General features: G+C 41.1%; 1 protein-coding gene across 1 annotated transcript in view; it reads left to right on the top strand.

Annotated features, from left to right (window-relative positions):
- Window positions 1-12,145, top strand: part of LOC134737809 (uncharacterized) — a 70,597-nt gene that overhangs the window by 46,749 nt on the left and 11,703 nt on the right. The window contains exon 3 of the mRNA XM_063648808.1: window positions 3,584-3,669. Within this exon, the coding sequence (XP_063504878.1) occupies window positions 3,584-3,669 (86 nt within the window). The remainder of the gene's footprint in view (window positions 1-3,583; window positions 3,670-12,145) is intronic.

Here is a 12,145-nt window from a genome sequence, read left to right as displayed (position 1 = left end):
TCCCAACAAAGGAAAGCACAGGACCAGATGGCTTCACAGATGAATTCTACCAAACATTTAAAGAAGAATTAAAACTAAGCCTTCTCAAACTCTTCACAAAATTGAAGAGGAGGAAACACTTCCAAACTCATTTTATAAGGCCAGCATTACTCTGATACCAAAGCCAGAAAAGGATGCTACAAGAGAAGAAAATTACAGGCCAATATCCCTGATGAACATAGATTCAAAAAGTCTCAACAAAATATGAGCAAACCAAATTCAGCAGCATATTAAAAGCATACATACCATGATCAAGTGAGATTTATTCCTGGAATGCAAGGTTGGTCCAACATACAAAAATCAATCAATGTAATATAACACATTAACAGAATGAAGAATAAAAATCATATGATCATCTCAATAAATGCAGAAAAAGCATTTGAAAAAATTCAACATCCTTTCATGATAAAAACCCAACAAATTAGGTGTAGAAGGAATGTACTTCAGCATAATAAAGGCCACATATGACAAGCCCACAGCTAAAATAATATGGATTAAAATCAATATGGATTAAAGACTTAAATATAAGACCTGAAACTATGAAACTACTAGAAGAAAATATAGGACCAAACCTTCTTGACATTGGTCTGGGCAATAATTTTTTTTTACATGATCCCAAATGCACAGGCAACAAAAGCAAAAATAGACAAGTGGGATTGCATCAAACTAAAAAGCTTCTGCGCAGCAATCAACAGAGTGAAGAGACAATCAATCTATGCAATGGTAGAAAACATTTGCAAACCACATATCTGGTAAAGCCTTAATATTCAAAATATATAAGAAACACAAACAACTCAATAGTAAAAAAAAAAAAAAACCTAGATAACTTGATTTTAAAAATGGGCAAAAGACCTTTATAGACATTTCTCAATCAAAGACAAGCCAAGAGATGGAAACAACCTATGTGTATGTCAATGGATAAATTGATAAAGTATGGTGTGTGTATATAAATATATATATATCCCATACTTTATATGGTGTGTGTGTGTATATATACACACATACATATATATATATATACACATATATAAAATGGAATATTATTCAACCTTTAAAATGAAGGAAATCCTGCCATTTGCTAAAACATGGATGAATCTGTAGGATATTATGCTAAGTGAAATAAGCCAGACACAGAAGGACAAATGCTGTATGATCTCACTTATATGTGGAATTTTTAAAAGTTGAACTAAGAAAAGCAGAGAGTAGAATGGTGGTTCCCAGGGTGTAACGACAATGGGTGCATTGTAGTCAAGTACAGGCCGAGGTACACATCTGGCACAGCATGACACAGTGGGATTGGAGTGCAGACATGCAATCCCATGCATTGTGTAATCATAGCTATGTAGCCATAACATGGGAAGGTTCATCACCTGGCTCTGAGCCACTGTTGTCTGTGAGGTGCATAAGTGCAGCACCAACAGTGTCAGCGAGCTGCTGAATAAAGCCATGTCTCACCTACCTGTGGTCTCTCAAGTGTTCTTTCAGCTACCTGCCACCCCAGCAACTCCCCTCGGACCTCATCTTGGACTGGAACCTAATACAGGGGCTTTGGGGGTGGTGGTAGGGAGATGCTAGTCAAAGGGTACAGAGTTTCAGTTTTGCAGGATGAATAAGTTCTGGAGATGTGATGTGCAGCATGGTGACTATAGTTAATGGTGCATTGTATACTTGAAATTTTCTAAGAGAATAGATCTTAAGTGTTCTCACTAAAGAAATGAAAAGGTAACTACATGAGGTGATAGACAAATTAGTTTGATTGTGGTAATTATTTCACAATATATACATATATCAAAACATCATGATGAACACGTTAACTATATATAATTTCTTTTTGCCAGTTATACCTCAATAAAGCTGAGGGGAAAAAAGAATAAGCTGCCATCTATTAAATTTTCTCCCAAGTAATCAGTTGCAGGTTTGTGCTAGGAAAATACGCCACTGTGAGTTCAAAAATCATGCAAGTGAATTGAACTCTGCTAGCATAATCTGATGAGTAGAATCCATTTTATTGTATTAAGAAACATTTGCGAAGGCTAATGAATGAATAACTTGGAGTAGGTTTTCCCTAGCAAAAGAAACTATCACCTGAATTGTTCTCTTAGTGTTGTCCTTGTCTGTTTTTGTAACAGAGAGCTGGTCAAATAGCTGAGTGATGTCTGAAAGTGTTATCTCTCACCTCAGCTTTATGGACAGCAGAATTAACACAGGAACTCAGAGGGGGAAGTGATCAGACCTTAGAGTGAGAGCAAAGAAATGTCTTGAAAGATGCTTCTGCCACTGTCAAGGGCTGTAGAATCTTTTAAAGGCTCCAGCTTTAATTTATGAGTGAGTGCAAATCAGATATTATTTTTAAGTGTCCTTTCAAGAAAACTTGCCAGGAATTCCTTCATAAAATAGAGATTCCTCTTGTAAAGCAAACCACTCCAAATTTGGGAGAAGGCAATGCCAGAGAATTTCAACAGTCTGCCAAAATCAAGTTATTATCTGAATAACTTGGCCCTTTAGTGAGAAGACTAACTTGTATTTAAAAAAATCTGTAGCCCTAATTAGAAACATTTACTAGAAGTCAGCTGGTCTCATAGCAGCAGCTAATTTCTGGCCTGGGCTAACTTTGTCATCACGCTTTAGGGAGGATAACTGAAGATCCCTGAGGATCCTGGAAATTGATCATCAGCAAACTGGTGGCTTCTAAAAGTGAAAAGAGTTGACAGCAGTGATCTTCAAATGGTTGCTGTACATTACAATCACTTGTAAAATCTTTTAAAACATGATGTACAGGGACTTTTAAGGGCCATAGCAATTAAAACAGAATATCTGAGGCTAGGACACCAGGCAGCAGATCTGAAAATCCCCCAGGTGATTCCAGTGTGCAGCCAAGATTGAGAACCAGTGGCTTTAAGCAGAGCAGGGATTCTCATCCTAGCTACATGTTAGCATCACCTGGAGAAAATTCAAAGAACTATTGATGATCAGGATTCACTAAGAACAATACTAGTTAAAGTGTGCAAAGGCTTAGGAGGTGTTCAACTGATGGCTTAGGGAGCATAGGCAGTAGTTCTCAAAATGTGGTTCCAGAACCAGCAGCATCAGCATCACCTGGGACCTTGTTGGCAATGCAAATTCTCAGACCCCGACCCTACACCTACTGAACCAGAATCTCCAGGGATGGGGCCCCGGTTTCTGCATTTTCACAAGCCTTTCAGGGGATTCTGATACAGGCTGAAGTTACATAACCACTAGGATAGTGAATAAGAACATGTCCCTGGAACTAGACTGCCTGGGTTCAAATCTTGCCTCTGTTACTTGCAGAGTAACATGGGCAACTAAGCTTTTCTGGGCCTCAGTGTCTCCTTCTGCCAAATGGGGATAATAATTGTTGTCTCCACAGAAGGTTGTTAAAAGGGGCAAAACAGTGACATGTGAACAGGGCCTGGTATATGGGAAACACTGCATAGTGCTTGTTAAATAAACATGTTGATGTGTTCTTGTTCTAAAGAGATGTGCGTCTTGAATGATATTCAGTAGGTGTTATTTTTTACTGCAGCAGACACTTGAAGAAGCATCTTTCTTGTGATCTCCTGGCTGGTACCCTGAAGTCCTGTTATGCCAATGGACCAGCAACCCTCGCAGGTAGGAATTTCTACTAGAAAGACTATCCTCTCTGCAGGCTAATTTCTGGAAGGATACTATTTTATGGGGAAAAATATGAACAACTGTAGGTAATTTCACAGTCTGTAAGGCTTGTCTCCTATTTGTAATTTCTTACATGTTTACTCCTGGTGGAAATGTGGAGGTGGCTAAGTCAGGTCATAGGAAAAAGCAGGCCAGCTGTGTTTCAGTGGCTTTCAGAGAAGGTGGCGGGGAATAGTCTCTTCTCAGCAGCAGCTGAATCCCAGTGTTAGCAGACCGAGCCTTGTTTCTTGAAAGTACTTCCCAGGGATTCCCTTGAAAAATGTGAGAGATCAGCTGGAATGAAACTGGATGTTTTAGGGTCCTGAGGGAAATGTAAATCCAGCAGCTTATTCTCAAGATGTGGCTCCAGAACCAGCAGCATTGATTCTTCTAAAGAGTTGAGAGTGCGTTTTAGCTGTGATATCTTTGTACTCTTAAGAAATCCTACTCAACAAGACAAAACTTGACTAAGAGCATTCAGTTGTCTTCCAGAAGGCTCCCTTGAGGACTGGGACTCTTCCTGGATGCACCCAATTAATCTATTGAAACAATGACTCGTGATGGCAGCCCCTCACCTGACAAACTGGATTTTCCCCAGAGATCATTTGTAATGTTTTTCCTGAATCTTAGTTGTGTTTCCCTATTAGCAATGTTATGTATTTCTATATCGCAAATACTAAGTGCCGCCTGTAGAACCTAACCTCCATTTATAGCATGGAACAGGCAGCCCATCACGTATCCTTGCCCTGGCCTTCAGCCTCTGAATATTTTAATAAAAATCACTCTTTCCTCCTTAAGGAGAAGGACCATGTTCTTTAAAAGCTTAACACACAGTTCTTGATAATTGGTTGCTTTACTTGATGTTTCTCTGTTTATCTTGGCTGCCCAGAAGTTCAGACTTAAATGTAAGAGTCTACTTACAGTAACAACCTTGTTGCGGATACAATTAATTCTTCCTATCTTTTATGTGGTTTCCGTTGTCTTTATTTATTATCTTTATTTAAACCTTTAAAAGAGTATAGGATATCAATTTATGAAAAGAAAAATATTTTTTTAGTTCAATTGAAATCACTGTTTTGTACCAAACTATATTTAATGCCCCATATAGTTCTAAAACTCTGCATGATTTAAAGCAGGGGTTCTTATTCTGGCGTGTGTGTGTGTGTGTGTGTGTGTGTGTGTGTGTGTGTCTGTACGTACATACCTCAAGGGAGTCTATAATTTATATATATAATTTATATGTATATATACACACATATATGCACACACACAGACACACACACATATATATACTTGATATGTAATATATATTAAATATTATATATGTATATACATACTACACATATATATACACATAGTGTTTGTGTGTGTGTGTGTGCACTTTTGGAGAGAGAGCATCTCTAACTTTCATTAGTTTATATGAAGAATTTATGACCCTTCTCTTGCCCCACCCCCAGACCCAAAGTTAAAAATTACTGGTTTAAAGGGACCTGGAAGTAAATATCCAAGAATAGGAATGCACACAGCTCCGCCTTCAATTCTTCCTCCCCAGTCAGTAAACATCATTGTCATTTATTTTTGGCCTCTTTTAGGAATTGTTCTTCTGACCAAGCAAGTAGATGAATTGCTATATATGGAGCCAGTTCAAAGCAAGGCACAACTCGCTGGTTTTAGATGCCAAAGAAGTCCCACAGTTCAATTATGACCTGGGGGAGGTCAGAGCTCGGCAGGTGAATCTTGCTTCTGAATGAAACTGAGGCAGAGGGAGCTGACTTGCTTCACCCTTTCCCTCACTGGTTTCCCCCAGGGAGGCCTGGGTAACAGGCAGGGTGCAGCTCCTAGGCACAAAGATGCCTACTGATTGTGCTGGGCCAGGCTGTGGATAGGAGTTGATGGGGCAGCAGGATGCTGGGCTAGAGGCAGCAGTGGGCACCCATGACACTCAGGGAGCTGGATGTCAAGCCACGGAAATGAAATCTACCAGAGTATCAATGAGTCACAGCTGCAGCATGTTCTGAGTCCATGCACAATGCTGTTGCCAGGAGACCCAAGATAGTGTTTTCCAAAGATGCTTAGAGCAAGTCTCCTGAGCTGGCTAAGGATGCACCATAGGGTAAGGGGCACAGAGCACATGCGCCATCACTTTCCTCCTCCTCTCCAACCAGAGAAGTACAGCAATGATCTGCTTAATAGTAAGACATGTGGCAGCAACAAGTACACACTAAGTCACTGTTCCTCTTGTTTCCCTGTAAGAGGAACTTGGCAGTTTTTACATTTCTGTCCCCTCATTCCCTCCTCTCCAGAGGAGGAGTGGCTTCCCTGATTGGGGACCTTGGGAGCGATGCTTGAGAATGTGGGCTCAGTCTCCTCCTCTGCCCTCGAGCTTTGGGAACAGCCTGCCTCAGAGGCTATGTATTCTGGTGTCTTTGATTCCTTTGTACTGTAGTTTTCCCTGAGAGGACTCCTTCATAGGAGACTTCTAGCTATCCAGCACTGCTGTGGATACACTTAATTTGGGGATGTAATGCCGGTATGCTCATTTGGTCCTCACATCTAAGTCACAGTCTCCAGCAGCTTTACCAGTAATAATACTGATGTTTTGATCTCCACTTCTTTCTATTGGTTCTGAACATAGGCCAGTAAGGCAGGAATGCTTTGTATTGGTCTTCTAAAATTCCAACAATTTCTTCTGAAGAAAGGGCTCTCCTAGTCTGAAAAATCTTAATACAATCTGATCTCAGGCCCTGTGGGTGGTTAACAATATTTAGGGTCATAAGAGCTGGTTAACATCAGCAGGCAAGAGATCTTGGAGAAATGAAGGGACAGAAGTGGAGCAGACAAGGAAAGGGTCACCCTACCCCAGCAGTCACAGAAGTCACCAAACTTCACCAACATGATCTTCCAGCTTGAGCGGCCTCTCCATGTCCTCTCTCCCCGGCCAGATCTGATTCAGAGAGATGCTAACCAGAGAGGGCCTGGGCCAATGAACATCTAACTGATATATTGAACAAATAGAGTTTAATCTGGTATGATCATGAAGTCATGTTTTTCTCATCACTGCTCCAGCAAATGCCATCTTGGCTCCTTTCTGCTGACTCTTGCCTTTGGATGAAATCTCACAAAGACATCCTCTTTTTGGTTAGTCTTAGATAATAATGGAAAAGTCATTTAGTTACATCTAGCCACAAAAAATATGTATCTTATTTGTAATTAAAATGTCCAGGCCCATATAATAGTAACATTTGGAGTAGAAGCCCTGTTATCCTCCGTGCAGGCTGGCTTTCTCCTAGAAATTTGTATGAAGTCGGGGAGGGGAAGCATACCTACTTTCTATATTTCTGTGGAGCACATTTACCATTCTCCTTTACTTACTAGGTTGTCTTGGATGACCCAGGGCTGAGGCAGGGGAACAAGAAGGGGTAGGGAAAGTTCTTGCTTGATGGTCTGGTGCTGGTCTCCTCTGGCTATGGGTCCTTAGATTCTTTTGCTGGGTCCCACTAACTACAGCTTCTAGCCTTTTCGGCTGAGGTCACTATACTATTCCAGAAGGTACTCCTGAGTGGGGGTCACCTTTTAAATGACCCAAGTTGACAGTCCTACTATGAGTCACACATCTTGGAGTCACATGCCAGTGGCCTGGCATTTAAATCAGAGGAGGCTTCAGCTAACATCCTCTTGCAACTAGTGGCAAAGGGTTGGTGGCCTGGGTGTGGCTGGCTGCTAGAGTGTGGAGCTGGCAGAGGGTTTGCTGGTGAGATGCTGCCGGGGTTTTGGAGGAGGAAGTGGGTGGAAATGTGGGCCTTGCCCTCTCTCAGCTTGTGACAGCCTCTCTCTTTCCTGCTCCTGTTCCTTGCTGTTGGCTGTCTACTTTTCCTTTGCATCTCTCAGGCCTTGCCTTCTTCTTTGCAGTCCCAACATCCACGTCATCTTTTCCTTTTTTTGTAGGATTTTTGGCTTCTTGGTGGTTCCAGCCTTTCTGTTATTTTTGTTCTAATCCAGCCACATCTTCCCCCTTCACTTGCTAGACTGAGAGTATTCTGGGTGACTTTGAATTGAGCAGAGGTTGCCTTGGCAATCTGTGTACCCAGGGATATTGATTGGGACTTCAGGAAGTTCATGTGAGCTGACATGCAGACATAAGAAGGGGTCTGCTGGGCAGAAGGAGCCAGGGCAGGACAGAAGCTACCAAGAAGATGGGAGAAGGGAGGAGCTGCCTTAGAGAAACACAGGATCTGCCTGCCAGGAGTCCACAGGGTTCAGCAAATGGCCCAATTGTGATAGACAAGAATTACACAGAGGGAGTAAGTTCTAAAGCATTTAAACATTCCAAGCAAAACAATAAGGGCTGTGAATATCGACTCAATAATCCTTCCTGTTCTAGGATTTTGGGAAAACCCATTTTACGAATTCCCTACAAAAAGTTTCCAAATCACTCAGAGAATAGTATATTTGCCTGAAAAACATCCAGTCATTCCTTATCAGCAGGCTTATGCCGCCAGCAGTGGTAACACTGTGCTTTCCCCTAAAGATGTGCAAGATTATGAGCCATGGAACAGATGTTTGAGGTTTATGACTACCTCTGCTTAAGCCTGATTTCTTAAACAAGTAGTATCTTTCAGGTGCCTTCTAATATGCACTGACTGCATTTGCTGGAGGCTCTGTCTTAACACAGTCTCTTAATTCCCCTTCCTTTTGACTATGTGGTTCCAGGAATGCTTGGATTTTAGTAAAATCCTGGCCTTTGATTAGGGCTGAAACTGTGCCTACTGCCCTAATGGTACATGGCAAATTAAATATCTCCCAACTTAGGTTTCGATGTGTTTGCTCTGATGAACTTTTCTCATTATGGGTTGATATGGTTAGGCTTTGTGTCCCCACCCAAATCTTATCTTGAATTGTAATCCCCATAAGCCCCATTTGTCAAGGGAGTGACCAGGTGAAGGTAACTGAATCATGGGGGTGGTTTTCCCCATGCGGTTCTCGTGATGGTGAGTGAGTTCTCACGAGATCTGATGGTTTTATAAGGGACTCTTCCTCCTTTGCTAGGCACTTCTCCTTCTTGCCACCTTGTGAAGAAGGCTTCTTGCTTTCCCTTCGCTTTCTACCATGATTGTAAGTTTCCTGAAGCCTCCCCAGCCATGCTGAACGGTGAGTCAATTAAACCTCTTTCCTTTATAAAATTTCCCAGTCTCGGGCAGTTCTTTATAGCAGTGTGAGAACGGAGTAATATGTGCATCGAAGGGCAATTCATGTCCTTTCTCTCCTGGGTTGGATTTCTGGAGCTAAAGTCAGGTTTGCAGGAGTTAACATTACTTCTTCACCATGGAAAAGAAAAACAAGGACAGGTGGTTGCATAAAGGCCCCAGTGATTAAATCAAAGCACCTGTGAAAACTCAAAGTCAATATTTTCTTTAAAGGAAAGGAGTGTACACAATCATGGTTGTTAGCTACCATAGCAGAAATGACCTGAATATCAATGATTGGCTTCAGCTGCTCAGCACGTCCTTCGGGTCGAAAAGTTGGGCAGTGGCCTCTGCCAGCTTGTTTTTAACGAGATATCCTAATATTTTGAACAACATTGCTATGCTTCTACCTTAATGAAAACAATGATATCACTTCTTAATCACTAGCCATGCATCCAGCACAGAACTAAATATTTATATGGATTATCTTGATTAAACTCCTCACAATAACCCTTTGAAGTAGCTGCTATTTTCATGAATAGATGATAAAACAGAGGCTTAGAGACAATCTGCCCACAGTCATATAGTTTGTAATTGAGTCAACCCATGGCTGTTGTGACTCCAAAGTCCATGCTCTTACTTAGTATTGCCTGCCTGTCTTCATCAGTTGAGTAGAAGGTAACTTCTAAGTTTGTGTGTGTGTTGGTGGCAGGCGTTGGTGTTTTTTTTTCCCTTCCCAGGTGTTTGTTATCACAATGATTTTCACAATTCCATGGGCTGTTCTGTGCTCTCTGTGGTGTTGACTGCATCAGTGGGAGCTTAGCTGGGGCACCTGAGTTCTCCTCCAGGTGTCCTCTGTGAGTGGTGTCTCATCCTCCAGGGCATCTCCCCGTGGCTTCTCTCCAGCAGAACAGCCTAGTCTTCCTCACAGCATAGCAGCTGGGATCCAAGAGGGAGCTTAACCAAGAAAATAAACCCCTTTTCCAATTGCTTATATTAAGCCTCGCTTGCTAAAGTCTCATTGGCCAAATCAAGTCACATGATCAAGCCCAGATTCAATGCAGGAGAGAACTTTACCAGGGGGTAAATATCAGGAAGTGTCATTCATTGGTGAAGCCACAATAGAACAGTCTATCTCATTAGTAATAATAGTAATGATATCTTTCATATATTGAGCACTTACCATGTGCTAGTCAGTGTGTTATGGGCTTCACAAAATTATTTTAATCATCATAGTAACCCAACCTATCAGCTTGGTTTTATTCCCATGTTACAGGAGAGGAAACTGAAGCTCAGACTAACCTGATAAAATGACAAGAGTGAATTCAAACACTGATCATTCTAAGTTCCTGATCCAAGAGATAGAAATATGGTATACAGAAAATGAAAAATTTTTTTTTTTCGTGTAATGATAGCCCTTGGAATTCATAAGGGAAAAAATAAAGGTACTAGTCAATGACTTTCATGCTGAGTAGATAGCATGTTTAGGGGCCTTCCTGCCTCAAGACTGATTCTCTTGTATTTGCAGCCAGCCTTTCTAATTCTGGTATTTTGAATGGAGAACAGTTAGTAAACAGAATTGGGTATAATTAGGCTAATCAAAATGTGAAATAATATAGTGTAACTTTTCTTTTAATCAGCCTCTTGTTTTAATCTTTGGCAAAATGAGCTGGTCTTTCCTCTGGCTGTGTTTTCAAAAAGTTCTGCTCCAAACCATTTGGGAAGCAGTGAGCTGGAGAAAGAACGAAGGGGAAGGATCTATACCCTATAATGATGCAGATTTCAAAACATAGCTTAGATTTTTGGAAAATCCCTTCATGAGCATGAAAAATACAACAACTATGTTCAGATGCTTTTGCCAGCTGAAAACCACCATGACACTTGAGATCAGTTGCAAACGTTCTCTCCTTCCCCACCAGCACCCAGGGCTGTGGTCCAGGCGGTGAACACAGTGTTTGGCCTGTCCCAGGCCTAAGGGTGTATGAAGTGTGGGCATTGTTGGGTGAGCTTGGCTGGGAGGGCAGTGCTTCAATGCAAGGGAATCATGTGGAAAGATTCATGGAAACTTATATTAAAATATGATACCTCCAAAAATAATTTCTTGCAAGCAGCAAGAATTAACGCATTGTGAAACAAACAGAGCTTTCACTATTAACTTCAGGGAAGAAAAAAAGGGGAGGGTGGCTGGCTCAGTGGAAAATATCGGCTGTAAGCTGTGATTTTTTTTTTTTTTTTCTTCTTGCCTTTTCCATGCTAGATGGCACTAATTGAAGAGCTCAGTTGTTTGGGGAGGGGGTTTTGGAGGAATATAACATTTGATCATGTGATTTTTGGTGCATCATGGGGTCCCTATTTTATTTTCACTGTTTACTCCACCATTGTTTTGGTCTTTGAGGTAATTTTTAATTTTAAGCTGATTGCATGATTTTTCTGGAAGTCAACACTCGGAGAAAAGGCTGATTTGGAGGGCCTGCAGAAGTGCTGGGGTGGGTGTTGACAGATCTGACATTTGCATGGTATTTCCCTGTGTCCCCCCACCCCTGCCACCCTTAATCACCCTAGTGGTAGTGATTTAATGATACAAAGATCCTGGAAAAGAGTGTTTCTCAACCAGTTTCTTTCAAAGGGAAGCCATGGAGGAAGGAGCCATTTTATCTGAGCAAACAGCAAATTCTTACAGGAGCTTGTAATGGCTGTCCATTCTCCCACTCCACCACCCAAAATAGAACTTGTGGTGTGAAATGAGGACAGCAAATGATTCATATGTAGATGGGTTTATAATTCATTTTAGAAATAAAGCTGAGCCTGTAAATGACATTCCAGGAAAAATAAGAAAGAATGAGTGGCTTTAAGGGCACACCAGACTACTTAGGCCAAAATTAAAATATTTGGTAGACTTAAAATAAGTATATTTATTTTTTTGAAAGGTAATATGTAATTAAAATTTCCTCTGTGGAATAGTCACTTAAAATAGGTTTGTAATATTCATATTGTGAATTTATGGAGGGATTGTATGCTTTGATCTCATCAATGGTTCTATAAAGAAGCTTTGACATGTAATGTTGATAGTGACAGAACAGAGGCTCAGATTCTGTCACTTTCTAAAGGTCACACAGGTTGTAAGTGACTTGAACTTGGAAATTATGTCTCTAAAGCTTATTCTCTTTTCATTAAGTTATACAGCATCTCACTGTATAAGGCTGTGTAATGATGACAGTCATGGACCTGCTCACTCATGATCTGGGTGGTGA

Source organism: Pongo pygmaeus, chromosome 12 (genome assembly GCF_028885625.2).
Source record: "Pongo pygmaeus isolate AG05252 chromosome 12, NHGRI_mPonPyg2-v2.0_pri, whole genome shotgun sequence".
NCBI classification, from domain to species: domain Eukaryota; kingdom Metazoa; phylum Chordata; class Mammalia; order Primates; family Hominidae; genus Pongo; species Pongo pygmaeus.
This window is presented reverse-complemented; position numbering and strand designations above follow the sequence as displayed.